Source organism: Vigna angularis, chromosome 4 (assembly GCF_016808095.1).
Source record: "Vigna angularis cultivar LongXiaoDou No.4 chromosome 4, ASM1680809v1, whole genome shotgun sequence".
Classification (NCBI taxonomy): Eukaryota; Viridiplantae; Streptophyta; class Magnoliopsida; order Fabales; family Fabaceae; genus Vigna; species Vigna angularis.
The window spans coordinates 13,812,298-13,839,965 of NC_068973.1; the positions used below are offsets into that span (position 1 = coordinate 13,812,298).

At 37.5% G+C, this 27,668-nt stretch overlaps 1 protein-coding gene across 2 annotated transcripts; it reads right to left on the reverse strand.

The window, feature by feature from the left end:
• Positions 1-2,646: 2,646 nt before the first annotated feature.
• Positions 2,647-24,443, reverse strand: LOC108329922 (uncharacterized). Of its 2 annotated transcripts, none has more exons than XR_008248543.1 (10): positions 24,005-24,443; positions 23,435-23,532; positions 23,273-23,315; positions 22,698-22,780; positions 22,555-22,619; positions 21,178-21,233; positions 3,634-3,693; positions 3,322-3,388; positions 3,002-3,067; positions 2,647-2,913 (listed from the first exon to the last, which is right to left on the reverse strand). XR_008248543.1 is itself a non-coding variant. In XM_017564307.2 (10 exons), the coding sequence occupies exons 1-10, from the start codon at positions 24,380-24,382 to the stop codon at positions 2,869-2,871; spliced, it is 927 nt and encodes a 308-aa protein (XP_017419796.1). In that variant the 5' UTR covers positions 24,383-24,443; the 3' UTR covers positions 2,647-2,868. The 2 variants fall into 2 exon arrangements, 1 of the variants encoding a protein (XP_017419796.1); XM_017564307.2 differs by having other exon boundaries at positions 3,356-3,388.
• Positions 24,444-27,668: the final 3,225 nt, after the last annotated feature.

Here is a 27,668-nt window from a genome sequence, read left to right on the forward strand (position 1 = left end):
CTCTTCTCTTCCATTTTTAGTCTTTCAAATTTTTTTTCTTTCTGTCAATTTTATTAGCTTCTTTGTACTTAGGCATGCTATCTCCTATCATGTGGTATCTAGAATCTAGGTGATTGTTTAGAAATGTATGCTTAGGTAGCAAATTTTTTTTCTATATTTTTTCGCTCAAGCATTAGTATAATTTCTATTCCAACTTTTATTAGTAGATCATGTCCACTTTATTACCCCTAAATCTAATAGTTATAATTTGGTTCAACTCTATGTAAGAGTATTATTTACTGTTTTAAGTAACTTTTAAACAACAATTAAATCAACCTTCCCTTTGTATCTTTCCCTCCTTATGTGATTTATTTATAACAATTGTACAATTGTTTTAAGGATAACATCTCTTAAACAAATTAATGGAGTTCTTTCATTTCTATTTTGTTACATGTTTCAACATCTCTTAAAAATTGAAAGTTAAGAAAATGTTTTCTTCTTCCAACCATTTTAAGTGTTACTTAAGAACTAAATTGTAAAAAAAATAGCATGTTTCAAAACCAACCATATCTCCAATAACAATTTCATTTCATGTTATCATTATTGAAGTGGTTATTTAATGATAGCATAAGAAAAGGCTTAATACCACTGTTGGTCCCTATTTTCGTCAACTTTGTTCGATGTGGGATTATTTTTTTCGAATGTTCAATGTAGTCCTTAATTTCCTAATTTATGTTCAATTTAATCCTTTTTTCTGACAATGTTTAAATCGTTAACGACAAAATATCCACAACACCAATCAGTGAATTACATGACAGTTATTGGCTAACGTGGCTATGACCATAATTGACTAAGGATGGTCGCGCCAATGAGGGCTTGACATGTGACAACCCCTTTCTTCACCTAAAAATTAGGGTTTTGGATTTGTATATGCAGATTGGGGAAAAGCTTGCTCTAGTGTCGTCACGCAAGAATAGGGTTCTCCTTCACGACGGATATGGTGAACTTTGTGATAGTTGGTTTGCTTCTAGGTTTTTCTCCTGCAGGTGAATGAAGAAGGCGTTGTGGAGAAGCTTGCGGAGAGGTGCTGGTGAAAGATGATTGCGTGATTCAGCTTTGCGTTTCTGCGATTTGGGTTTTGCTCGCGAGAGGTTGGTGATAATGGTGGTGGCTCTTCACCATTGGGCACAAATCGCGCTTTTGGTTTGAAGTAGATTTCTGGTTCTCTGGATTTTAATCTTCTATGTTTCAGGTTGATGGCGGCTGGTGCGAGGAACTCGCGATTCGGTTTTGCGATGCTTGTGACAGAGCATTTGGAATAGCGGTGCGATTATTGCGCGATATTCGCGAAAGGTTTTTGGGTAGGGTGTCGAAATGTCTGATGATGGATGTGCGAAGATGGTGGTTGGTCGTGAGTATGGCAGCGACAGCTGGGGTTAGGTGGTGGCTAGGGTTTTTTTGTAGGGAGAAATTAGGATTTCTGGAGGTAGGAGACGATTATGACATGTCAAGAGTGATGTGTCCACGTTAGCCAATAATTTTATGTAATTTACTAATTAGTGCTGTGGACATTTTGTCGTTAACAATTTAAACATCGTTAGCCAAAAATACAAAATTGAACATAAAATTACGATATAAGGAACTACATTAAACATCGAAAAAATAAGTCATACATTAAACAAAATTGACAAAAATAGAGACCAATAGTGATATTAAACCTAAAAAAAATTATAACCTTATGTTATGCGTTTGTTTAACGTGCTTATTTTAAAAATAAGCATTTTCTACTTAATTTGATATACAAATCTTATTTGCTTCTAAAATTATTATTTTTAAAAATAATTATTATTTACAAAATTAAGTTTAAACAAACCTATATTTAGTCTACAAAGCTTGATCGTAAAAGAAATTTATATTTTGTTTAAAAATAGTTATATTGAATTAAAACAACTTTGGGAATTATGTTCCAACAATATTTTTATAAATATTTTTTTCTCCACTGAGGACATTTAAGAAAAAATATCGGCTTATCTCCTTCGATTTATCATTTTTGTCTTCACTTGTAGTTTACAATTTACTATACTTTTAAAAGAAATCATTTCAATTTAAAAGTAATGTTGTGTCAACGACAATTATTTATAATTCTAAAATATAATTAATATATTTAAAAATATTTACTTATTACAAATTTAATCACAATATATTTTGATATGTTTAAAATATATACACTATAACGTTTACCACATATATCTTTTTAACCAGAAATAATCATGGAATCAGACTTTCACCAAGCTTTAGCTTTATTTTGGACACTTACATTAAATGGATTTTTTTTTCCATGCTGCAATAGACCGCAATCCAAATGAAGACAAATAATCCATTTTTCCACCAAGAAAATATAAAGTCAACTGTAAAAAAAAGGGAAGTCAAGAATATTTCAATCATGTTTACGTGGTTTGAAAATAAAAGAAAATGCGCAACAGCTCCACTACTACTTGCACTTAACAACTTTATATGCATTACCATTTCATGACTATTAGAAGCACTAGATACCGTAAACTTATAAATTGTTGTTCAATCATACTTGTCATGATAAAAAAATTACATTTACAAATATCAAAATTAAACTCCAAATAATAAGGAGGAACCATACATACAAAATTGATCAAGCAGACAAAGGAGCCGTTCTATCCCCAGATATTTGTTGACATGCAAACAGACCAAGCTGGGACAATTCAGAGGACAAATGTTTGTTTCATGTTGGATAACATTTTATATCCGGTTAAGTTACGAATAGCAGCTTCTTTCTTCAACACGCAAACGAACCCGCTAAAAGCAAAACATTGGTGGGAGTGTGGGACAGCTCTATTGCAGAAAGTAAATATGGGGTTATCTTTCACCCAACATTCCATCGAGGAGCGCAGCTTCTTCCTCCTGCGTGTAAGACAAGGCAAACCACGTAAATGAAGAGTCTAAACTTAACCATAAAAAGAATATCACTTGAAAGAATAAAACCACACACCACCAAGGCATTAAATTCAGTCTCTTCATCTATAGCGCTGGTGATAGCAGGATCCTCAAGCAGTTCCTGTTCACAGAAGTTAAGATTAGCAATTTCTCGTGATCTTGAAATCAGAAATTTTATTTCCCTTCCCCTAAACTTGGGCACTGATATCGATGAGTGTATTAGGCATCCCTTCATATAGGATACAACAGTGCAAAGCAAATAAGGACCGTTATACTAAACGGACAATCTGAAGTTATTAGTAAGTTTTAATTGTTTGCGAAAAACCATATTGCCAAATTAATTACGACACATGGGATCTGAGAAAGGAAATAGACCAAATTCTGTAGCGAGCGTCAAGTGCCAACTTACATCGTCAGCAATTTGCAAAATTCCATTCTGATCCTGCAGTGAAAGGTTAAATTAATTATGTATGGCTTTTGAATACTGGTTTCACAAACTAATCAGATATACTGTGGGAACTAAGAGTACTTTGATAGTAAGTACACATTGGTATTTTGGAACAGTTTCCGCTCAAATCAACTATAGAATTAGTTTGATCATAGAAAGAACGTGACTGGAAAATGAAATGTGGCAATCGTTCAACAGAGGAAATAGTTGGTTTTAAGAAACTTGACAAGGAAGCTTACCTTCACCGCAACAAAAAGAAGTGGATCAGATGGTGTATATATCATGTAATATCCTTCTTCCTGCAGCAAATTGATATAAATAAGCATGATTGGTGTATACATCACGTTAGCCTTTTTAAACCCATACTTTCTACATTAGGTCAGTGCCAGAGCCTAGAGGTTACTTTAGTAGAATATAAAGAAGCACCTTAACTATAGATGTATAATAAAAATAAAAGTCATAAACAATATGAATTAATAGCAGAAAGAAAAGCTAAGGTTACTAGACCGCACAACAATCCACTGGCTATAAGATGATTTATAATTTCTTGCTGCTGTCAAGTGCGAACTATATATATATATATATATATAGCTATGAATTTGAGGGTACCGCAGAAATAGTTGACAACAATATTATTGGGTGCGGCAGAGATACCAGGCAACAAGTTTACTCACCAACATTATCTTCAAGACAACAATCAATATATATATATATATATATATATATATATATATATTAGTACTATTGGAAAGTATCCCCTATTTGGCGGCTATATGTTTGCTATTAAAAATTAGGAATTCATGTGAAAGTTTTCTGATTTATTTTCATCATTTTCCTGAAATTAGAGACGTTAATTCATGTTAAACTCATTCAGGCTAAGAATTTCCTAAGCAATTCAGAAATACTTTATTCCTCTTCAATTATTACAATATTAGAAAGAAAATCATTTAAAATAAGATTGAAACCGTATCTCCTATTTGAGATTTAAAATATTCTTCCCACCATATCATTTTATTTGTAACTTTTGAATAACTCTGCCTCAAATTATTTGCCACTTGCTAACATCAGGAAGGAAGTACTATTAATTACTTTTTCTCAATAATACCATCAAGAAATAAATACAACAATAGATGTATAGTTAGACTCCCTTCACTCCTATTACCTGATTCATTAGTGGTTAAGAAATAAGTTAGTTGATGACATCAATAAATTTTTCATAAATTTATATTTTTTCCAAAACCTCTCATATCAATAATGTTTCGGTTTGTGGGGTCGAGGTTAACAGTTCTCCAAACTCCGTTCATCCAACTCCTTACACAAGTCACCGTTTGTTCTTCTCTTCATTCAGTCGTACTAGGAGGTTACCTACAGAAAGTACTCTGGTGCCAAAATCAGCCAAGATTCGATAGTCTAACAATAAATGCGTATTAAATGTAACCAACCTACCGCAATACTCAAACTTGTATTTGTAGATTTCAGAATGGGTTTCAGATTAGTGTCAGCCTAATTACGGTCCAACTAATAATGATCATTCTTTGGTTTAAGATAATCATAATCAGTCTTAATTCTTGTTTAAGATTGACCGCTCGGTTCATGTTACCTAGCCGACCAGTTCGCTAGGTGTTCCTAACTGATGGGACTGTCCAGTTCTAAGCTAACTGAACAGTCATACAGTACACAGACCCCCCAAGCCCGAGCATATCTTGATATGCGAAGGGGTTTGCAGTTGGAGGGGTTTCGTACATTTTGGAGATGGTGGAGTTATTCTATGACCGATCGATTGTAAACGGTTAATCGCATGGGAAGTTACCCCAAGGACATGTGAGTTAAGGGAAGTTATAATCGATAGGAGTAGGACACATGGCTTGCTGGGATTCGTGCATCCCTTGAAACGAAAGGTCATGAGACGTGAACCGTCAGATCTTCCTTGTTTCAATGATTAGGATCCATCCGTTGGAGAGCCCTTTTCGGCTATAAAAAGGGGTGAGGGCTCAACATCATTTTCACCATTAATCTATATTTTTCGCAAGAACTGAGCCTTGCATTCTTCTTCTCTCAAAGGTAAAATGTCAACCATTATGCTTTCATCGTCTGAGGAGTCAGAAGGGAGAAGAGGCCAGGGATATACCGATAGTGATCCTCCATCTTCGGATCAACCGAGCGAGAAGTGGAGTCGGATGACACATCGGCTGATGTAAATATAAATAATGTCACCACCCGAGTAAACGAGGGTGAGGTGTGGCTACAATCGAGGTGGATGTAGCCGGGGAGTGGACCAGGTCCTGCGTACTAGTCCCGACATTCCAAGGTACAGTTGGGCTCCTCGTGAAGTAGGAAATTATGTGTCCTACTTCATCACTAGGAATGCCTTGGAGAACTTCACTGGTGTAGTGGACCTAGTCAAGGCAACTGAGGATGTCGAACACTTCAAGCTTGCCGTGTGCAAGAGAAATGAGCGAGTCTTTCACGGGTCGACTTCTTCTTTATAGGAGGGAGGAGTTTTGCACTCAACGCCTCCTCCAGGATCCTCACCTTTGGTGCATTCAAGGGCGTATACTAATGGAACTTTTTCAGCCCTCGAGTAAGATCCTTCGGCAGGGAGTCGTTCCCCTTATCACTATCGCCCATCGGCTTCTTCCCATCCTTCTTCTCGCCGTTAGCTGCAACGGCCTCCTATTGTTGCTTTTTTCAGACGATGCGCATGAACATAGTTGTCTTCTCCTGCAACTCGTGCATCATCTTAGGCGGCCTATCGCACAGGCTATCCGCGAACAGTCCTACCCTTAGGGTCGTTGAAAGGTTGTTAAGGATGAACTCTTGGCTCATATCCCTCACTTGCCAAGCGGTTTTGTTGTAGCTGTTAGAATATTTACCCTATTTATCATGATTATATTATGTCTAGGGTTACCCTATTTATCATGATTATATTGTGTCTAGGATTATCTTATTTATCATGATTATATTGTGTCTAGGTTACCTTATTTATCATGATTATATTGTGTCTAGGTTACCCTATCATGATTATATTGTGTCTAAGGTTACCCTAATTATCATGTATTCTTGTATCAATTTATTTTTATATGTTAGATGTTAAGATGTGTGTCTTTGTTATTTGGGCTTAGTCTATTCTGTATTAAGGGCATTGGCCCATATCTTACAATATAAATAAACTACCCTATGTGTAGTCTAAACACACAAGGGATATTTTCTCCCAATCTTCTTTATTTCTCACATGGTATCTAGAGCACAGGAATAGTTCCAGTCAACTCCACGGTCTCCGGCATCCATCACTGCTGCTGTTGTCGCAGTCGCCGCCGCTGCCGTCGCCACCGCCGCCGCTGCCGTCGTCGCCGCCGCCGGACCGCCGTCGCCGTCGCCGGAGTTCCAGAATCGACCGGCGACCACACCATCGGAAGCGTCTCGGCCGGGCGACCACCGTCGTACGAAGATCGCGGCGATCGGACCTCTCACGCGCCTCCACGCGCCGCCGCAAGAGTCGCCGCTGCGTCGCCGCTGCGTCGCCGGAGCTTTCCACCGCCGATCAGCACCGCCGTGATCGCCTCCTCGCCCTCTTTCTGGATCTGTGGTCGTTGCGTCAATCAGAGCACTTTGAATTTTTAGGGTTTCTCCCTCTCCATGGCTGCCCAACTTGATGATCGGAGTCAGTCTTGCCAATCAGGTAAAGGACGTCCAAAATGTGACCACTGTGGCAAGCTAGGCCACAAAATTGATAGATGTTATGCGCTTCATGGACATCCTCCTCGACCTATAGCAATGGCTAATTCTGATCCACCTCTCCCATCACCGTCTGCAGACCATCCTACATCAAATCCCATAAATAACCCTTTACTCTTTCAGGAATTTCTCAGATGGTATGAGGACCGTCAGCACTCTAGTTCCACTACATCTGCTTCTATTACACGCACAGGTACTCCTTTTGTTGGTCTGACTCACTCTCTCGGATCTTGGGTCCTTGACTCAGGCGCCGTCGATCATATCACTGGTAACAAGTCCTTGTTTTCTTCCTTGTCATGTCCGGTTAATTTACCCTCGGTAACGATGGCTGATGGGTCTAGAGTCTCATCTCGTGGTATTGGTACTGTTCATATTTTTCCCTCCATATCCATTGATAATGTACTTTATGTCCCTGGGTCTCCGTTTAACTTATTGTCCGTAAGTCGTCTAACTCGTTCCCTTAATTGTGTTATTTCTTTTACCAAAGATTCTGTTTGGTTGCAGGACCGGAGTTCGAAACACATGATTGGCACAGGATGTGAGTCTCATGGCCTATATCATCTCAGCCCTTCTCCACATGCTGGCGTAATCATGGAGTCACCATCCCTTCTTCATGCTCAGTTAGGTCATCCCAGTCTTGCCAAACTGCAGCAACTTGTTCCGAGTCTGTCCAAATTATCAAGTTTGTCGTGTGAGTCTTGTCAGTTAGGTAAAGATACTCGTAGTTCCTTTCCTCGTAGTGTTTCACAACGAGCGTCATCCCCCTTTTCATTGGTTCATTCTGATATTTGGGGACCTAGTCGTGTTAAGTCAACTTTAGGATTTCAGTATTTTGTTACCTTTATTGATGACTATTCCAGATGTACTTGGTTGTTTCTCATGAAGAATCGTTCTGAGTTGTTTTCTATTTTTCAAACCTTTTTCAATGAAATAAAAACTCAGTTTGGGGTTTCTATTCGCACTTTACGCAGTGATAATGGCCGTGAATACCTTTCTCAACAGTTTAAACATTTTATGGCTTCTCATGGCATTCTTCACCAAACCTCATGTGCTTATACCCCTCAACAAAATGGGGTGGCTGAGCGCAAGAATAGACACCTTATTGAAACAACTCGTACCCTTCTCATTCATGGTCAAGTACCCTCACGTTTTTGGGGTGATGCTGTTCTCACGGCATGTTATCTTATCAACTGCATGCCATCTTCCGTCCTAGAGAACAAAATCCCTCATTCTATCTTATTTCCTCAAGACCCTCTGCATCCATTACCTTTCGAGTTTTTGGGTCTACATGTTTTGTTCATGATTTTAGTCCTGGTCTTGATAAGTTGTCTCCTAGGTCTCACAAATGTGTCTTCTTAGGATTTCCACGGTCACAAAAGGGCTATAAGTGTTTTTCCCCTTCCCTCAATCGTCATTTTATCTCTGCTGATGTCACTTTTGATGAGTCTTCTTTTTACTTTTCACATCTATCTTCTAGTTCTGTACCTCTCCCTGTTACTGTTGATATTCCTCTTATCTGTGATCCTCCTGGTGATGCTCCACCCATTTTGTCTTCTCCTTCTTTAGACTCTCATTCACCACAGGATCATCCTTCACCTCCACCCCTTCAGGTTTATAGTCGCCGTAATTGTCTCCCTCATGACTCACTTCCGGTGCCGCCTCATGTGTCTCCTCCGGCTCCAGCAACTAAGTCTGACTTGCCTATTGCCCTCCGTAAAGGTATACGCTCTACCCGTAACCCTTCCCCCCATTATACTGTTCTTAATTACCACAGATTATCTCCATCTTTTTATACTTGTCTCTCATCCATTTCTTCTGTGTCAATTCCCAAATCTGTGGGTGATGCCTTAACTCATCCTGGTTGGCGTCAAGCTATGATGGATGAATTAAGTGCTTTACAGGAAAGTGGAACTTGGGAGCTTGTCCAATTACCATCTGGAAAGTCTGTTGTTGGTTGCAGGTGGGTGTATGCTATCAAGGTTGGTCCTGATGGCACCATTGATCGTCTGAAAGCTCGACTGGTTGCCAAAGGCTACACACAGATTTTTGGTTTGGATTATGGTGATACTTTTTCTCCAGTGGCAAAAATGACCTCTGTTCGCCTGTTCATTGCCATGGCCGCTCTTCGACAATGGCCTCTTTACCAACTTGATGTCAAAAATGCTTTTCTCAATGGTGATTTGCAGGAAGAAATTTATATGGAGCAACCGCCTGGCTTTGTTGCTCAGGGGGAGTCATCTGGATTGGTATGTCGTCTTCGCAAATCCTTATATGGCCTAAAACAGTCTCCTCGGGCCTGGTTTGGTAAATTCAGTTGTGTTGTTCAACAATTTGGTATGTCTCGCAGTGAAGCGGATCATTCAGTGTTCTATCGCCACTCGAGTGCTGGATGTATCTATTTAATAGTGTATGTCGATGATATTGTTCTCACAGGAAGCGACTATCTTGGCATCTCTCAGATGAAACAACACCTTTGTCATCATTTTCAAACCAAAGATCTTGGCAAACTCCGGTACTTTTTGGGTATTGAAGTAGCACAATCCAATGATGGTATTGTCATATCTCAGAGGAAGTATGCGTTAGACATCTTGGAGGAAACAGGGTTAATGAATTGTAAATCTGTTGAGACACCTATGGACCCTAACATCAAACTCCTACCAAATCAGGGAGAGCCTTTCTCAGATCCTGAACGGTACAGAAGACTAGTTGGTAAATTAAACTATCTTACTGTTACGTGTCCTGACATTTCCTTCGCAGTTAGTGTGGTGAGTCAATTTCTAAACTCCCCATGTGAAGACCATTGGGATGCAGTTGTTCGTATACTGAAGTATATTAAAAGATCACCTGGAAAAGGTTTGCTATATGGCCCTAACAACGATACAAAGATCGTTTGCTATTCAGATGCTGATTGGGCTGGTTCCCCTTCTGATAGGAGGTCTACTTCTGGATATTGTGTCTCTATTGGTAGCAACTTGATATCTTGGAAAAGTAAGAAGCAAAGTGTTGTGGCAAGGTCGAGTGCAGAAGCAGAATATAGAGCTATGGCATCAGCTACTTGCGAGCTTGTGTGGCTTAAACAATTGCTTAGTGAATTGAAATTTGGAGATGTCACTCACATGATACTTATATGTGATAATCAAGCTGCTCTCCATATTAGCTCTAACCCTGTCTTCCATGAGAGAACCAAACACATTGAAGTTGATTGTCATTTCATTCGAGAAAAAATCATATCCGGAGATATCAAGACTGAGTTTGTTAACTCAAGCAACCAGTTGGCAGACATATTCACTAAGTCCTTACGAGGACCTAGAATTGATTATCTTTGTAACAAGCTTGGAACATATGATTTATATGCTCCAGCTTGAGGGGGAGTGTTAGATGTTAAGATGTGTGTCTTTGTTATTTGGGCTTAGTCTATTCTGTATTAAGGGCATTGGCCCATATCTTACAATATAAATAAACTACCCTATGTGTAGTCTAAACACACAAGGGATATTTTCTCCCAATCTTCTTTATTTCTCACATTATAAATAGAAGATTATGAGAGGGATCAATTAAGCCCTCTAGAATTATTTTACAGTTTAATTCTCAAGTTGGTATCAGAGCAGGTTGTCTGAGTCTCTTCCTACTCTGTCTTTGTTACCGCCGGTGGCCCGTGGCAGCCGCCGTTGGCCTTAAAATTTTCATCGTTTATGAAATACCTCAATGAGCAGTCTTGTTCGGGTTTCTGTTTATTCTCCAAACCCTAGTTGTTATCCGCAACTTGCCACTGTCCGGTGTTGTTTGTCCGTATTCCGGTGTTGTTTGCCGCCGTCCAGCGCCGTTTATCGTTGTCCAATTGGCACTGTTTTGCCACTGTGAGGAGCTGTCCACATAAGTTTGTCACCATCAACCTCTGTTCCCTGCCATTCCGACATCGTCTGCCACTATTCGTCGACGGCTACCGCCACAGTTTAGTCTTGCGACCAATGAATGTGGATCAACTCCTTGAGCGACGGTCAACCCCGCCTGTGTCGAGGGCTAGTTCTCATCCAAGCGTCGTCACGCACAGCTTCTCTTCGATAAGCTTCCAGCGTGTGATTGTCATGCGTGTCGAAATTACACTACGACATTGCCATTCGTCTCGTCGGAGCTCCTGAGTGCGTGTTGGTACTTGTTTCTGTTGAAATATATTGTATTGTATAATTGTACTGTAAGTCTTGGGCTGTTGTGTGTTGGTCTACTTGCTCCTTATATAGGACATTTGGTGTAATAGAAAGATAACACAATGGAATAATACTTCTATCTCTATATTTTCTCTCTCTAAATATAACATGGTATCCAGAGCAGGTTAGGGTTTACAGCCACCCACTGCCGTTGCTTCCGCCTTTCGTCGCCGCTCCGTCCGTCGCCGCCACCACCGTCCGCCGCCGTCGCCGCCGCTGTCCGCCGCCGCCGTCGCAGCCTTTTCTCCGGCGAAGTTAGGGGTTCGGTGCGCCTCGAAGAGCGCGACCCATCCCCGGTGGTCGCCGCCGCATATTCTCCTCGACGCGCCGTCACGCGCCGATTCCGTGCGGTCTCTCTCGGGCGCGTGGGCTTCATGCGCCGCCTCTCCCGTGTCGGAACTTCACCGCGCCACCGCCGGTCGGTTCGCCTCCGTCTCCTGAGTCTATTGTGGTCACTGATTTTCTGTTCCGTTGAGGTTTGCTCCGTTTAGGGTTTCTTCCCACAATCTTTGCTCCGTTAAGGTGTTTTCCCCTTTTTCTGGTTTGGTTTTACGATGGCTGGTCTTGGAACACCGTCTCTCTCTGCCACTCCAACCATTACCTCTGCAAAACTCAAATTGAAAAACTATCTATCTTGGTCTTCTTCTGTGGAGTTATGGTTTCTTGGTCAAGGACACCATGACCATCTTGAACAAGATGTTTCTACTGTTCCTGAAGAAGAAAAATCTCAATGGCAGAAACTTGATTTCCAACTATGTGCTGTCCTATGGCAATCTGTTGAACCAGAAGTCTTAGAAATTTTAAGACCTTACAAAACGTGTTCTTCCTTTTGGAGAAAAGCTCAAGATATCTTTGCTAACGATGTACAACGCCTCTTTGATGCAACTCAAAGAGTGACTTCTCTCAAACAGAACAATCATGATATGGTTACTTACATAGGAACGGCCCGTGCTGCTGTAGAAGAATTGAAGAATTTCTTTGTGGCGGATTCTTTAGAAGGCCTAAACAAGAAGCTTGATAAGTTTTACATGGTCTTAATTTTAAGAGGTCTACATTCAGATTTTGGACATGTTCGTGATCAAATGTTGGCTGGTGATCAAGTTCCATCAATGGACAGCTTAGTTACTCGACTTCTTCGGGTACCTTCATTAGTAAAAGATGAAAGTTCAATTGGTGGTATTGAAACATCAGCCATGGTAGCATCACAAGGAAGAGGAGGAGGCAGAGGCAACCGAGGAGGACGTGGTGGCCGTGGTATGCCTCCTCAGTGCACATATTGTAAGAGGATAGGCCATACTCGAGAGAAATGTTATGCCTTACATGGATATCCAGACAAGGGTGTTCATGTTTTGAAATCTGATGAACCCAAAATTTCAAATGAAGAATATCAAGAATTTTTGAAGTATAAATCTGGAAAATCTTCTAATCCTGACCAATCCTCTTCCATGTCCAGTGCGTCAACTGCCGGTATGTCTCAATCTGTGGAAGGTCACAATCCATGGATCCTTGACTCAGGTGCCTCTGACCATATCTCTGGTACTATTTCTTCATTTTCTTCCATGTCTTCTCAGAAAATCCCTCATTTCATTACTATTGCCAATGGATCCAAAGTTGCATCACAGGGAATTGGCAGAGTTTCCTTATCTCCTTCACTAAATTTAAATTCCGTTTTGTATATTCCTCATTGCCCCTACAATTTAATCTCTTTAAGCCAATTGACTCGCTCCTTAAATTGTTCTGTAACCTTTACTGCTAATTCCTTTGTTATACAGGAACATGGTACGGGTCGCCTGATTGGAGAAGGACATGAGTCTCGAGGACTTTATTTTTTGAAACATAGCTCTTCAGCTTCCTGTTTTACCACTTCATCCCCAAAACTTTTGCATGATCGGTTGGGTCATCCGAGTTTATTCAAGTTGAAGATGATGGTTCCAAGTCTCAAGAACATTCAAGTCTTAGATTGTGAGTCGTGTCAATTAGGAAAACATGTTAGATCTTCTCATCCTAAAAAGTCTGAGACATTATGTAATTCTCCTTTCTCAACTATTCACTCTGATATTTGGGGACCAAGTCGTGTCACTTCTTTTGGTTTTAACTATTTTGTCACTTTCATTGATGAATTCTCTCGATGTACTTGGGTTTATTTAATGAAAGAGAGATCTGAACTTTTGTCCATATTTGTGTCCTTTACTAATGAAATCAAGAACCAATTTGAGAAGACAATTAAAATCCTTCGTAGTGATAATGCTAAGGAATATTTTTCGTCAGCGTTTTCTTCATTCTTATCTTCCCAAGGAATTTTACATCAGTCAACATGTCCTCACACTCCACAACAGAATGGTGTTGCAGAGAGGAAGAATAGACATCTCATTGAAACTGCACGCTCCTTGATGTTGAATACTAATATTCCTGTACATCACTGGGGAGATGCAGTCCTCACTGCCTGTTTTCAAATCAATAGGATGCTGTCTTCCTCTCTTGAGAATAAAGTTCCTCATTCTGTCATTTTTCCAAATGACGCCTTATATCATATCCCCCCACGTGTATTTGGGTGTACATGTTTTGTCCATAATGTTTCTCCAGGTCTTGATAAGCTATCCGCCAAGGCTATTAAGTGTGTCTTCTTGGGATATTCTCGTCTTCAGAAAGGATATAAATGTTATTCTCCCTCCAACAAGAGATATTATATGTCGGCTGATGTCACATTCTTTGAGGATACACCGTTTTTCTCATCCTCTGTGGAGGATCGTTCATCGGTTCAACAAATGTTTTCTCTGCCATCTTGTGATCCCTTGGTTATTCCTGCATCTACACCTCTAACTCAAAATGTGAATGACGTTGTTCCTCCACCTATTCTCACATATCAGCGTCGGAGGCAATCTCAAGCTCAGAACAATAAAGATCCTCTAGACTCATCTCCTCCTCCATCAGCTCACCAGACCATGGATCCTTCATCCTCCTCGTCTTCTCCTAACTCAGACGATGATTTGCCCATTGCCCTTCGGAAAGGTATTCGTTCTACTCGTAATCCATATCCTGTTTATAATTTTTTGAGTTATCATCGTTTGTCTTCTACCTATTTCTCTTTTGTTTCCTCCTTATCCTCCATTAAGACTCCTAATAATATTTATGAGGCACTTGATCATCCTGGATGGAGTCAAGCCATGATTGATGAAATGCAAGCACTTGACCACAATGGTACTTGGGACCTTGTTCCTCTTCCCCCTGGTAAGAAGCCCGTTGGCTGCCGATGGGTTTATGCTATTAAGGTTGGTCCTACTGGTGAAATTGATCGTCTAAAAGCTCGTCTAGTAGCTAAGGGATATACTCAAGTTTATGGCATTGATTATTGTGATACCTTTTCTCCTGTGGCTAAAACCAGTACCGTTCGTATTTTACTTGCTATGGCTGCCATTCGTCATTGGCCACTTTATCAGTTGGACATTAAAAATGCCTTTCTTCATGGTGATCTGGAAGAGGAGATATACATGGAGCAACCTCTTGGGTTTGTTGCTCAGGGGGAGTCTGGGTTAGTTTGTAAATTACGTCGTTCCCTCTATGGCTTGAAACAATCACCTCGTTCTTGGTTTGGTAAATTTAGTCGGGTTGTGCAAAATTTTGGGTTGAAACGATGTGAAGCGGATCACTCAGTGTTTTATGGTCATTTTTCTCCTGACAAATGTGTTTATCTCATGGTGTATGTTGATGATATTGTTATTTCAGGGAATGACAACACTAAAATTACTCAATTAAAGAATCATTTGTTCAACCACTTTCAAACTAAAGATCTGGGTCGTCTAAAATACTTCCTTGGTATTGAAGTGGCACAGTCAAAAGAAGGTGTCATCATTTCACAAAGGAAATATGCTCTTGATATTTTAGAGGAAACAGGTTTGACAAATTGCAAGCCTATTGATAGTCCTATGGACTCAAATCAAAAACTAATGAGAGATCAAGGTGAACCTTTCTCAGATCCAGAGAGATATAGGAGGCTGGTTGGAAAACTCATATATCTTACAATAACAAGACCTGATCTTTCTTATCCAGTGGGAGTTGTGAGTCAATTCATGCAGAACCCACATGTTGACCATTGGAATGCAGTAATTCGAATTCTCAGATACATAAAAGGAAATCCAGGACAGGGATTGTTGTATGAGGACAAGGGAAGCACTCAGATTGAAGGATATTGTGATGCAGATTGGGCTGGTTCTCCAATTGATAGAAGATCTACTACAGGATATTGTGTTCTACTTGGAGGGAACCTTATATCTTGGAAAAGTAAGAAACAAAGTGTTGTTGCTAGATCTAGTGCTGAAGCTGAATACCGATCTATGTCTTTGACTACATGCGAACTTGTGTGGATCAAGCAACTTCTCCAAGAGTTGAAATTTTGTGGAAATGAGTCATTGAAACTGTACTGTGACAACCAAGCAGCCCTTCATATTGCCTCCAATCCAGTGTTTCATGAGAGAACAAAACATATAGAAATTGATTGTCATTTTATTAGAGAGAAGTTGTTGACTAAGGAACTTGTTACGAAGTTTGTCAATTCTAATGAACAACTCGGAGACATTATGACCAAATCTCTAAGAGGGCCTAGGATTCAATTTATATGTTCCAAGCTTGGTGCATATGATCTATATGCTCTAGCTTGAGGGGGAGTGTTGAAATATATTGTATTGTATAATTGTACTGTAAGTCTTGGGCTGTTGTGTGTTGGTCTACTTGCTCCTTATATAGGACATTTGGTGTAATAGAAAGATAACACAATGGAATAATACTTCTATCTCTATATTTTCTCTCTCTAAATATAACAGTTTCTTAGTTTTGATGTCTGTAACTCAGACCTAGGGTTTTATTCTTTGATATTTTTGGAACCCTAAGTCCTTTAGATCTCTGTTTCATCATTGTTTGACTCGTCGAATCATGTTGAGTCCATATACGTACTTGGTTCCTGATCTTAAAGTCAGCAAACCGCTCTTGACGCCACTTTGTCACTTTTTTCTTCAATCATTGTTGGTCACTTTCTCCTTGGGCTCGAGGCTAGTTTGTTTAGCCCGTACTTCTTGTGATACAGTGCTAAGTATCACCATTTGGGAGTAGTTTAGCACAGAACCTTTCGACCTCCAACCTATCTTTGGCCTTTAATGTCATCATAAGTCTCAATCTTTGTTCCTTGAATCTGTCATCCTTACGGTTTTCAACACAATCCAACCATGGTTCCTAGTGGTGCTTTGATGAATAAAGGAGATCATTATGACCTTCCACCTTCACAGTTTCCATCATTCGCCGTGAGGGGAAGTATCTTTCAACCTCTATAGGCCCCATCAGTCACTGATGGCAATTTAATCCCTGTAGTTTGTCACTTTTAGCCACTAGAGGCCCCATCCTTACTTGATGGCAATTTAGTCCCTACAGTATGTTTTTGTCCATTGCAGGCTCCATCCTTACTTGATGGCAATTTAGTCCCTGCAGGCCCCATCAGTCAGTAATGACAATTTAGTCCCTACAGTGAGGGGGAGTATGTTTCCAGCCACTAGTCAGACACTAGTCAGAGGCTCCAACTAGTCAGAGATGACAGTCCCTACTTTAAGCCACTGCATGTCCCAATTAGTCAGAGATGGCAGTCCCTGCAGTTTTGTCGCTTAGAGATGGCAGTCCATGTAGTTTTGTCGCTTTCAGCCACTGCAGGCCCCAACTAGTCAGAGATAACAGTCCCTACATTTTTGTCGCTTTTAGCCATGCAGGCCCCATTCTTACTTGATGGCAATCCAGCCTCTACAGTTTGTTGTTGTCTACCACTCATCATTCACTTTTGATAGAAATCAACTTTGTCGAAGTCATCCTACTTGAAGGTTCATGGTGATAGATGAAGTTTCGTGGTTGTCCAATACTATTCTTCATAAGCTTATGAGGAGTCTCTTTGGTTACACTAGTTTGTGAGTCCAATTTGGTTTATAGACATTCTCTCTTGATGGTCTGAAGCATATGTATATCTTATTCGAAGCCAAAGTTACCACGTCTATTGCCTTGACATTTTAGATAAGTTGATTTTGTTGGACTGAGTTTATTTATTCCAAGCTTAGCACATAAAATTTGTATGCTCCAGCTTGAGGGGGAGTGTTAGAATATTTACCCTGATTATGTCTAGGGTTACCCTATTTATCATGATATATTGTGTCTAGGATTATCCTATTTATCATGATTATATTGTGTCTAGGTTACCCTATTTATCATGATTATATCATGTCTAGGTTACCCTATCATGATTATATTGTGTCTAAGGTTACCCTAATTATCATGTATTCTTGTATCAATTTATTTTTATAAATAGAAGATTATGAGAGGGATCAATTAAGCCCTCTAGAATTATTTTACAGTTTAATTCTCAAGTGTAGCGATCCATGAAGGCTCTCAAGGGCTCGTCCTTTTCATACTTGGTGTTGGCCGCATACTGCTGACCGAACAGAGTATGGATAGTGGAGAAGCAATCCACTGTGTTAGGTGACAGAGTATTGAACCACGCCAATGTCTCCCCCTTCAAGACAAAGAGAAGGCTCTACACCAAACTGGATCGCTCATTGAGTAGAATGCTATGGTGTTGACAAACGATCGTAGATGCTCGTCGAGGTCAGTCGACCCATCATACTTCTCAAACAATGGAGGCGTTGACCCCTCGGGCATCGCTGCCTCCATGACAGCAGTTGTAAAAGGTAGCAGGCCCTCCGCCTATATTGTTTACACTGTGAGAGCTCCCCTACTCGCCCCCTATACTTGCCTCCTGGACCGTCCTGGTCAGTTCATCAACCTATTTGTTCACATTCAACGGTCCAGCAACGACTGGCACAAAATGTTAAGCGGTCTGCTCCTAATGCACAACTGCATTCTCAACCCTTAGTGTCGCTATCTCGGCCTCATGTCTTCTTTGCATCTTCTACATTTGCCTCTGCATCTCCTTGATTAGCTCCAGGGTGTCTCATTCGCTTGTCTCTCCAGTCGGGCCCATATTCCTTGTGGTCACCATTGAGTTTTCTTCAACTTCCTCGGGCCCCACGGTGGGTGCCAAAATGTTTCGGTTTGTGAGGTCGAGGTTAACAGTTCTCCAAATTTCGTTCATCCAACTACTTACCACAGGTCATCATTCGTCCTTCTCTACATTCGGTCATACTGGGAGGTTAGTGTTGTAATTAGAGGAAATATCTTCTTAATTAAAGAAGATATCTATAGAATCTTCCTAATTAGAGAAAATAGATGTGTAATCTTCTAGATTATTTTGTTTCCCTATTTTAGAAGATTAGATTGTTACAAATAGAGCAAAGGAGAATGTAAGTCTAACTCAACCCCCACAAAACCGGCTTGTAGGGTGAGGTTTGCACCCACTTATATATTATAAATTGGCCTTATCTCTAGTCGATGTGGGACTTCCAACAGTTAGCAAAGATTCGACAGTCTAGCAATAAATGTGTATTAAATGTAACCAACCTACCGCAATACCTTAAACCTGTATTTATAGAATTTAGAATGGGCTTCGGATTAACGTTGACCTAATTACGACCCAACTACTACTGATCATGCTTTGGTTTAAGATAATTATTGTCAGTCTTAATTCTTGTTTAAGGTTGATCGCTCGGTTCATGTTAACCAACCAACCGGTTCGCTTGGTGTTCTTGACTAATGGGACTGTCTAGTCCTAAGCTGACTAGACGGTCATATAGTACAATTAATATTTTTCTCTTTTCTACTCTATGCGTTCCATTCTGTGACAATTAAGGTTTTGACACAGTGATGACTTGGGCCTAAGCCCATAACTTATTCAAAGACCAATTACTAGAAGAATGACAAAGAAGGCTTCTGCAAAGCTATTTTTAGCATCTCAAATTGGCAGTTACTCATTCAACCTAAGTCCATGGAGATTGGAAAGCACCTTAAGCATCTAACCTACAGCGCCCAACGCCCATGCTTGGTGCCCAGCGGCAACATGTAATAGATTGAAGAAGCACGTGTTTTTGGTGAAGCAAGCAGCTGATTCACATGGCCAAAATACGTGGCACTTAATCCAATAATTTAGGCTGATGATCAGCTGTGTAATAGCTCGAACATGGGTGTTGAAATCTCTATAAAATCAACATCCATCACTTGTAATCCGTCACTTTGATGATAATCGTATTGAACCCCCTGTTGAGAATACTCCAGGTCTTCAATCTTCTTCAGAGTCACAGCCAGAGAGAGCTTCTAAGCCTTCTCTAGCCACCTCCCCTAGATAGGATTCCTTTCTAGGCTTTAATCTGCACCAAATCACATCAGTCATTCACCATGCATTTCATCGAACACTTGAGGTGCATTCGCTCATTCTGTTGCCATTCACTCTTCTCATCTCTATGCAACTCCAATGAGCAAGGATCAACCTCCAATCATCCATGGAGGACGTCATCACACAGGTACTAGGGAACTCAATTAATATTATGAATTTGATAGAAACGTTGCGTAACTTCCATATATACCCTTTACCCTAAAACTACCTACTTGTTTAGGCTTAATAGGTCTTTTGCGCCCAATGTTTGGGGGGTTTATTCAATGTGGTTCCTCAATTTTATCTTCAATTTATTCCTCATTTTATTTAAAAAGAATCAATGTTGTCTTTTTCGTTAAATTAGTGTTGACACTGCTTGAGAGGTGATAGCGTGTTAATAACTTTGGGTTTCTCGAACCCTTCACTCTCTCTTTTGCTCACCACACCTCCATGGCCCCCTTTGGAGAGAGTAGAAACAAGTGCAGTTAGTAAAAACCGAGAGAGTGAAGGATTGGAAAAGTCCAAACTCACTGACACATGGTCACCTTACAAACGGTGTCAATGTCGATTTAACGAAAGAGACCACCTTGACTTATTTTAAATAAAATGGGGATTGAATTTTGGAAAAAATAATTGAGGGATCCCATTAAATCAATCTCTCAAATATTAGAACTAAAAAACCTATTAAGCCTTCTCGTTTATAAGGGGATTAATTTGATAGAAAACATTATGTAACTTAGCGATATACCTTTTATACTATAATTACTTAGTCATTTACTCTTATTGCACAATAATCCTATTACGTTAGTTCTCATTTACAAGGGGATTAAACTAACTTCACATAGATCAAGGAAATCAGTTATCTACATCAAATTTTACTAATATCTTATTAATTTTCGTAAAATATTCTTCTCATAAAACAAAGAGTACATATTATGATGGTGTAACCAAAGGTCAAACATTAATAAAAAAATATTTTAGAGAAAGTAATACTAAGACCAAAAAAGTGTGATTTTTATCCTTTTTAATGACAATTGAGACAGTACTGTAGATATTGATTAAAGACAGTCCTGAAAAATAAAACTTAATGTCTCGTTGATTTAGTAAAACAACTACTAATGTGAAACACGATATTTCTCTCTAAAATGTCATATAGGGTTGAAGGAGGAAGCAATTATTTGTGAGTACCGACAATACGACAAGGTACAAACATACTTCAATGAGAGGCATATTTCTTTTCAACAAAGAAGCATTATGGTGTGGCCTTTTAACAAACTAACACATTTGTTTGTTCATCTTCATAACTATGTTATATTTCTTATTTTCAAGTGTAAGTTAGCAGGACTCTGATTAAAAAATGGAATATTTTAAGTAGACAAAATTCATTCAGAAAGTTAGTCATTATTGTATGTGTACTAGAGAATAATAAAAGTCTCAACATTTCAAATAGCTTAAACTTGTCAAAACGTCCTAATTCCAGAAAAAGAAAACAGGGAAGTTTTGCTTCTGTTAAAGATAAACATATTTATGCAATTAAAGGTATATAAAATTACCACACTGAAGTTTACAATTTCTACACCTTCAGTTGGCAAGCTGTCTCCTTTATCATCTGCAAAAATAGGAAACATCTTCCATTAATTTTAGACATGCAACTCAAATGTTTTGTTATCACTCCATCATTCTCGGATTATCATAAGCTGATCAAGTTGGCCAATAAATTGATAGCATCTGCCTAGATATTAACCTTTTATTTAATCTATTTGATAAGATCAAAGATCACAATTGGGGGAAATGGAAAATGGTAGTGGTGCATGTAAAGGATGTTTCTTCTCCATATCAAAATCAGAAACACAATAGTAGACGAAGTGAAAGAATGAGTGTACAAGACATGCCATAATTCTTACGGATAAAAAGGTGCGTAAGAAAGACATAGTTTCACCAAATAAAAATTCTTGACCCAACTTACACATGAAGACTGAATACGAGACATAAACAATTAATCTTCAAAAGCTTTAAATTGTCAGTTTTACAATGTATTACGAATTTGGTGTTTATAAAACTAGTCAGACAACTGCGGAAGTAAATGGGTAGATAGAATTAACTAACTGACAATATCTAAAAGTAATGGTTGTAAGAAAATCAAAATGTCACAGAAACAGACAGGAAAACATATATGTGATTCATAAATGCTGAGCAACTCCATTTATTATTTATGCTTGTATGCTAGCAAATTCACTTTTATATAAAGGAAGATTAACTTCCCTGAAAACAGTTAACCAAAAATTATGATGGATTTATGAAAGGAATGGAACAAAGAGAAAGGTGGCTTATAAACCAAAGAGAAATGTACAAACAGCAAGACCAAACATCAACATGGACTTATCACCATAAATTCCAAAGTTTTAACACTAGAGAACACATCCTTCTGAGGAATCCTATAAATCCAGAGAGAGACTACAGAGATCTTAGCAAGCACTAATGCACGATCAGTGCATGAAAATGTGGGTATATGGTACCACACCTATTTATGCTGTGTGCTCTCTAACAGCTGCAGTAACCGCTCCTATGTGTTATAGATGTCAGTACTTATTATGCACCTCCACAAGTGTGAATTCATCACTGTGATTATTGCACCTTATTCATCTGTTAGAAGACTCTAGAACACCATCAGTTAGGCTAGGATCCCTTGGGTTTGTGGGCCTAATTTCATGACCTCAATGCATGGCATGATAGTTAATTTTCCTCAACCATTCTAATGCTTTTGGCCATACACTAAAGATAGTCTAAACTTCATGATGTAATAGTACCCTATAAGCTATATAGAATCTGTGAGATTAACAGCCATGTTGTGCTGGAATATTTTCTCGATTATCTAAATATAAGAAATTACTATTGTCATAAAAACAAAAAAAGAAAAAAGAATTTCTTGCCTGTATGAAAGTCAAATATGTCCTCTTCCGAATAACAAAATCCACCACGGGCTGTATAACAGTATCTGATATGGACAGACAAAAAATTTAGTGATCAACCACAAATCTATGACATTTTGAATCATAATAAAAGACAGACATACCCACTATTAACCAGATACAAATGTATCTTGGCAAGTGCATAAGTAGCAGCGGGCAGAATAGATTCAAGCTCCTCATCACTGACCTAAAGCTCAGATAAAGTAAGAATTGGAATGACGAATTCAAACATAAAGAAAACCTTTTCTCATCAAGCATGGTCAGTTACATGGATGGACCAACTAAAGGGATGCCGTAGTGTTTTCTCAAAAAAAGTTCAAAACACAATTAAATAAACTACTAATTTCATAAAGATTTGATAAAGCATTAGGTTAGATATCAATTGCCTAATTTAGCCCTCCCCATTTATCTAGGTGAGAGACTATATAATGTAATGATTGGCGATAACACAAAGGCAGGTTAGAATGCTTCATCAAGAAATAAAAACAAAATATATTTTCCCTCGATAATAAGTAATAAGGTTTTATTATTGAAGATGGGTGAATATTTTAAATTAGTTCAAGAGTTCGACAATGAGACCATATCAACATCAAAACTGATTGTTAACCTCATTTTGAAGTTACTGTGAACTGATCAAGAATATATAAACGAAGTGGGACAATGCAGAATGGAAACTTACATCCGACCATCCATTAGGTGTATGCTTCACTATCTGGACAGGCCTGCAGTTAAAATTCCACAATCTATAGTCAATAAATAATTAAAAGACTGGTCAACAAAATCCCAGATTACCAGCATTGGTTAAAGGGCATGGATTCACTATTTAGAAACCTTAACTTACATGTCAGCAGGGCAGAGCAACAAACAGTCGTCTCCTTGAGAACTCGTGAACTCTCTCCTTACAACGCACTCTAAGGAAAGGTTATTAGCCGGGTCAACCTGTCACCGTGTCATTCACAATTTGTCACACTCCCAAAACCTAAGAACGTTTGATTGCATATTCTATTAATAAGTTATGTTATTCCATATTGTTTTGAGAAATGTGAATATTTAGAATGTGTAATATATATCCCTAAGCACACATTTCTCATATTTTTGTTTGACATATAATTAGACCATAACTGTCGTTCTAGTTATAATAATTTTTTTTTTTAAATTTTAACGATAATTAAATAGCATTTCAACTTAATATTAACATATTATTAAAATCTTACCATTTGATGAAATAACAAAGAATTAACCCTAACATTCCAATTTATAACAATGTCAACAGCCTTCCTATCAAATCTCAGAGACCAAAATTGCACAATGACAGGAAATAATTGTCCATAACCACAACAACAGATACTTTGAATGCAAAACCACATGTTCTATACAAATTACATTTTAATTGAATACAAAAGAAACTCACTAGAGTGGCAAGTCGGTCCGTGGAAGCGCTGAGAACTTTGCCTCGTTCGTCGACGACGAATCCCGCCGGTGGTTTGGGAAGTGACGTCGGAAGTGGCGGCAGTGGAGCAAGATTGTAAACGGAGTTGGAATCAGTAGTTATAGCTTTGCTCTTAGTATTCTTTTTCTTTTTGTTGTTGTTTTTTGAGTTTCTGTTGTTAGAAGAACGCTTCTTCGGTGGAACGGTGGAAGACTCCGAGGCTCTGCAGATAACAGGACGGAGCGTAGGGTTGGGAAGCGAAAACGAGGGAAAACCAACTTTGTTGAGCTTCGATGGAAGAAGAAAGGGCAATTCAAGCCTTAGGGAGGAAGGAAGAGCGTTGAAGGTTGTTGTCGCCATTTCTTCTGTAAATATCTGCAACCCAAGGTGTTGGGAGGCAAAACAAGAGATAAAGGAAAACCGTAACAAAGAAAAAGATGAGTAAATTAATAATATATAATCATAATAAGCTATTTCTTATAAATAAAATAGATATATGATTTGTAGTTTAATTTTTTTTTGTTTTAATTGGTAAATGATCTCAAGTTCATTTTTTTCTGTATCCGTTCATCTATGCTTTTATTTTTCATGTTTAATATATTTTATACATTCGAAAAAAAATTTGATGAAAAAAACATTGTAATTGTAAAATTTGAAATTAAAATAATGTTAAAATTAAGTTTCAATTCTTATAAAGTACTATTAATATACACCAAATTGCTTTTATCTATATACGAAAAAAAAATACTTTTATCCTATTCATTTTGAAAGTATCAAAACAATTAGCCAATTTTTTTCTCGAGAGAAAAGTAATTTACTTTTAAATATCAATAAAAAAAGAAATATAAGTTAAAAAATTCTGTATAACTAAAAATATTTTATGAATCAATCAATTTGTAAAATATTTTTATATTATTTTTTTCGAAAAAAAATCGTTTATAGATTATTTAGTTCTCTTATAAATACTTTTAAATAAAGGTATCCAAATAAGGTTTTTCTTTTAAAAAGAAGTATTTAGTAGGAACTAATTTTTAGTATAACATTTTTCATATGTAACTTCCACATGAAAATATGAAAAATTCCAAGCGAAAGTGATTCATGACTAGAATTTTTAATTAAATTAAAGGTTTAGAATAATATGCTTTCAAGGTTTAGCGATAACTTTATAGTGAATGGTTAATTTTATTTATTTGATGAACCTAAGAAGTTGTTAATAATATATATATATATATATATATATATATAAATATATATATATATATATATATATATATATATATATTCTTAAGTTTGGACGTTGTGTTCTATTAGTGAAAAATGTATGATGTAGTTATTATATTTCATTATTTTTTTAATGAAGAAGTTAAGATAATGAAAAGGTAATTCTTAGAGAAAAAAGAAATCAACATATGATTTCTATTCAGTGTTAAAAGTATCATGTTTTATATGAAATATGGTGTTTTAAATAAATAACGAATCATATAAAATACAAATATTTCATTTGTCAAATGATACAATAATGTCCACTTTTATTTTTATGTTTGATATAACATAGATATGCTCACTTTGCAGTCAAAAAACACCTCAACTCTAGCCAAAACTACTTTAAGAAAGCAATAAAGTATGAAACACAAAGTTACCTAGCTCACTTTGCACTTTGTAGTCAAGGCAACTTTGTGACTTCAGAAAGAAATAGAAAACTTAGAACTCAAAATCTGAAAACGATATGCAACTAAGAAAAATGTATTTTTAACAATTTTTTTGACAACTTATTTACAATCGCTTATGTGGTAGTTCATGATTGGTCGATTTCAAATATCCGGACCAATAAAATAGTGACACATAGTCTATTGTCAAAAGATTGTTAAAAAAAGTTGTTAATGTATCATGATCCTTTTTGTAAAGCTAGAATTCTAGCCTTGTATATGCTTAGCTATCTAAGAAACCAACAAAAATTTGTCACTTTGATTATCTAAAACTAGTCAACCTATGTACAAATTATTTTAACAACTTAAACTACCTTAGGATATCACCTAGGCAACAAGCCAACAATTTAACCCCATAAACAACTAAAAATTAGAATTAAACTAAATGTATAGCTAAAAAAACACTTTATGAACACAATTTTGTAAAATCAAGGAAATTTACTCGAGAAACAAAATTTGTCCTAAAAACAAGTAATTGGACACTAAACGCAATCCAAAGATATGCAATCAGCTTAGAAAAACTAGACCAAATTGAGATTCTTCATAGTTCTAATAAGCATTAAAAATAAGTAATTATCACACTTATCAATAGTCTTATTTTTCCTCGTAACTACTTCATTAGATTAAAGTGAATATTATGAAAATACTTTATTAATAATACCTTCTTTAACACAATAATCATTAAATAAAACATATTTATTACTGCTATATCTAATCATTTTAATTTTCCTATTTAATTCATTTTTTACTTATGTTTTATAAGTTAAAAAGATATCTAACAATTCATTCTTATGTTTAACTAAATATACTTTGGTGAATACAAAATAATCATATATAAAAGTTACAAAATAATTTTTATTACCTCTAGATATGGTTTATTTTAAGTTAGCAAGATCAATGTGAATTAAACCTAAAGGTTCAATTTGACATTCTAAATAATGACATATTCTCTTTGTTGTTTTATTGTATACACATATATCATATTCCTACTTTGTTTGTCATGCATGTTAATTAACCTTAATTGTTGGAATTTAATAGCATACAAAGAATTTACATATCTTAATCTAGCATGTCACACATCATAAAAATCAACAATATAAGCAAAAGAACTAAATGGAAATTCATTATCAACTTTAAAAATGTTAGCTACAAAGAGACATTGATCGCAATATCGCTTTACAAAGGCATTATTCTATTATAAGAATCTTATCAGACTCAAATCACACTTTAACCTCCAACATTTCCTAATAGTGTTATAGAGACTAAATAAATGTAATGGATAATAAATGCAACACATCATTTAATGTTAGAGTCTTTTTAGACATGATCTTTACAATAAATTTTCCTTTTCATAGAATAGGGGTTGTTTTAGAATCATTGATATATGTTTGTTTTTATCCATCCCCCACATTAGTTTAGGGGATAAACGAAATTTTGTCTGCACAAATGTGCCTAGTAGCTCTAAAGTTTACCATTTATTTGCTCACATCAATCACAATGTTTGCTTGTGTAACAACCACAACAATTTGGATGAGAAAACAAGGGAAATAATTTTGATATTCAATTTTGGGAAGAATATTGACGTCACACTCAAGATATATGAGAAAGAGAGTGATAAATTATGGGATTGACCACTATAGGTGAGGGAAGAGGACTCAAGCCTTGGTCCTATCAAAAGGAGAATCACTCAACAAAGATCACAAAATCTATCAACAAGAAGCTTGGATGCCAAAACCTATCATTGGGGAGCAAATAAGATTAAAATCAATCCATTTAAGTCACCCATGGTTGCCTAACGACCTGTTCATGAAGCCCAACGAGAGGCATGAAGTACCTGAAAAACACTAGAAGGGGGAGTTGAATAGTGTCAATAGAGAAACTTTTTGCAACCTTCCTGATATAGCATCTTCGTCGAGTACAAGATTTTTCAAGTAATTGTT

What these genes read in the sequence shown, in the direction of transcription:
- LOC108329922 (XM_017564307.2), bottom strand. Translation starts at nt 24,382, where the DNA reads ATGGCGACAACAACCTTCAACGCTCTTCCTTCCTCCCTAAGGCTTGAA. An exon ending in TTGTATCTGGTTAATAGTGG is followed by an intron (nt 22,620 to 22,697) that starts GTATGTCTGTCT and finishes TGTCCATATCAG; the next exon opens with ATACTGTTATACAGCCCGTG. An exon ending in AAATTGTAAACTTCAGTGTG is followed by an intron (nt 3,694 to 21,177) that starts GTAATTTTATAT and finishes AATTTGCTGCAG; the next exon opens with GAAGAAGGATATTACATGAT.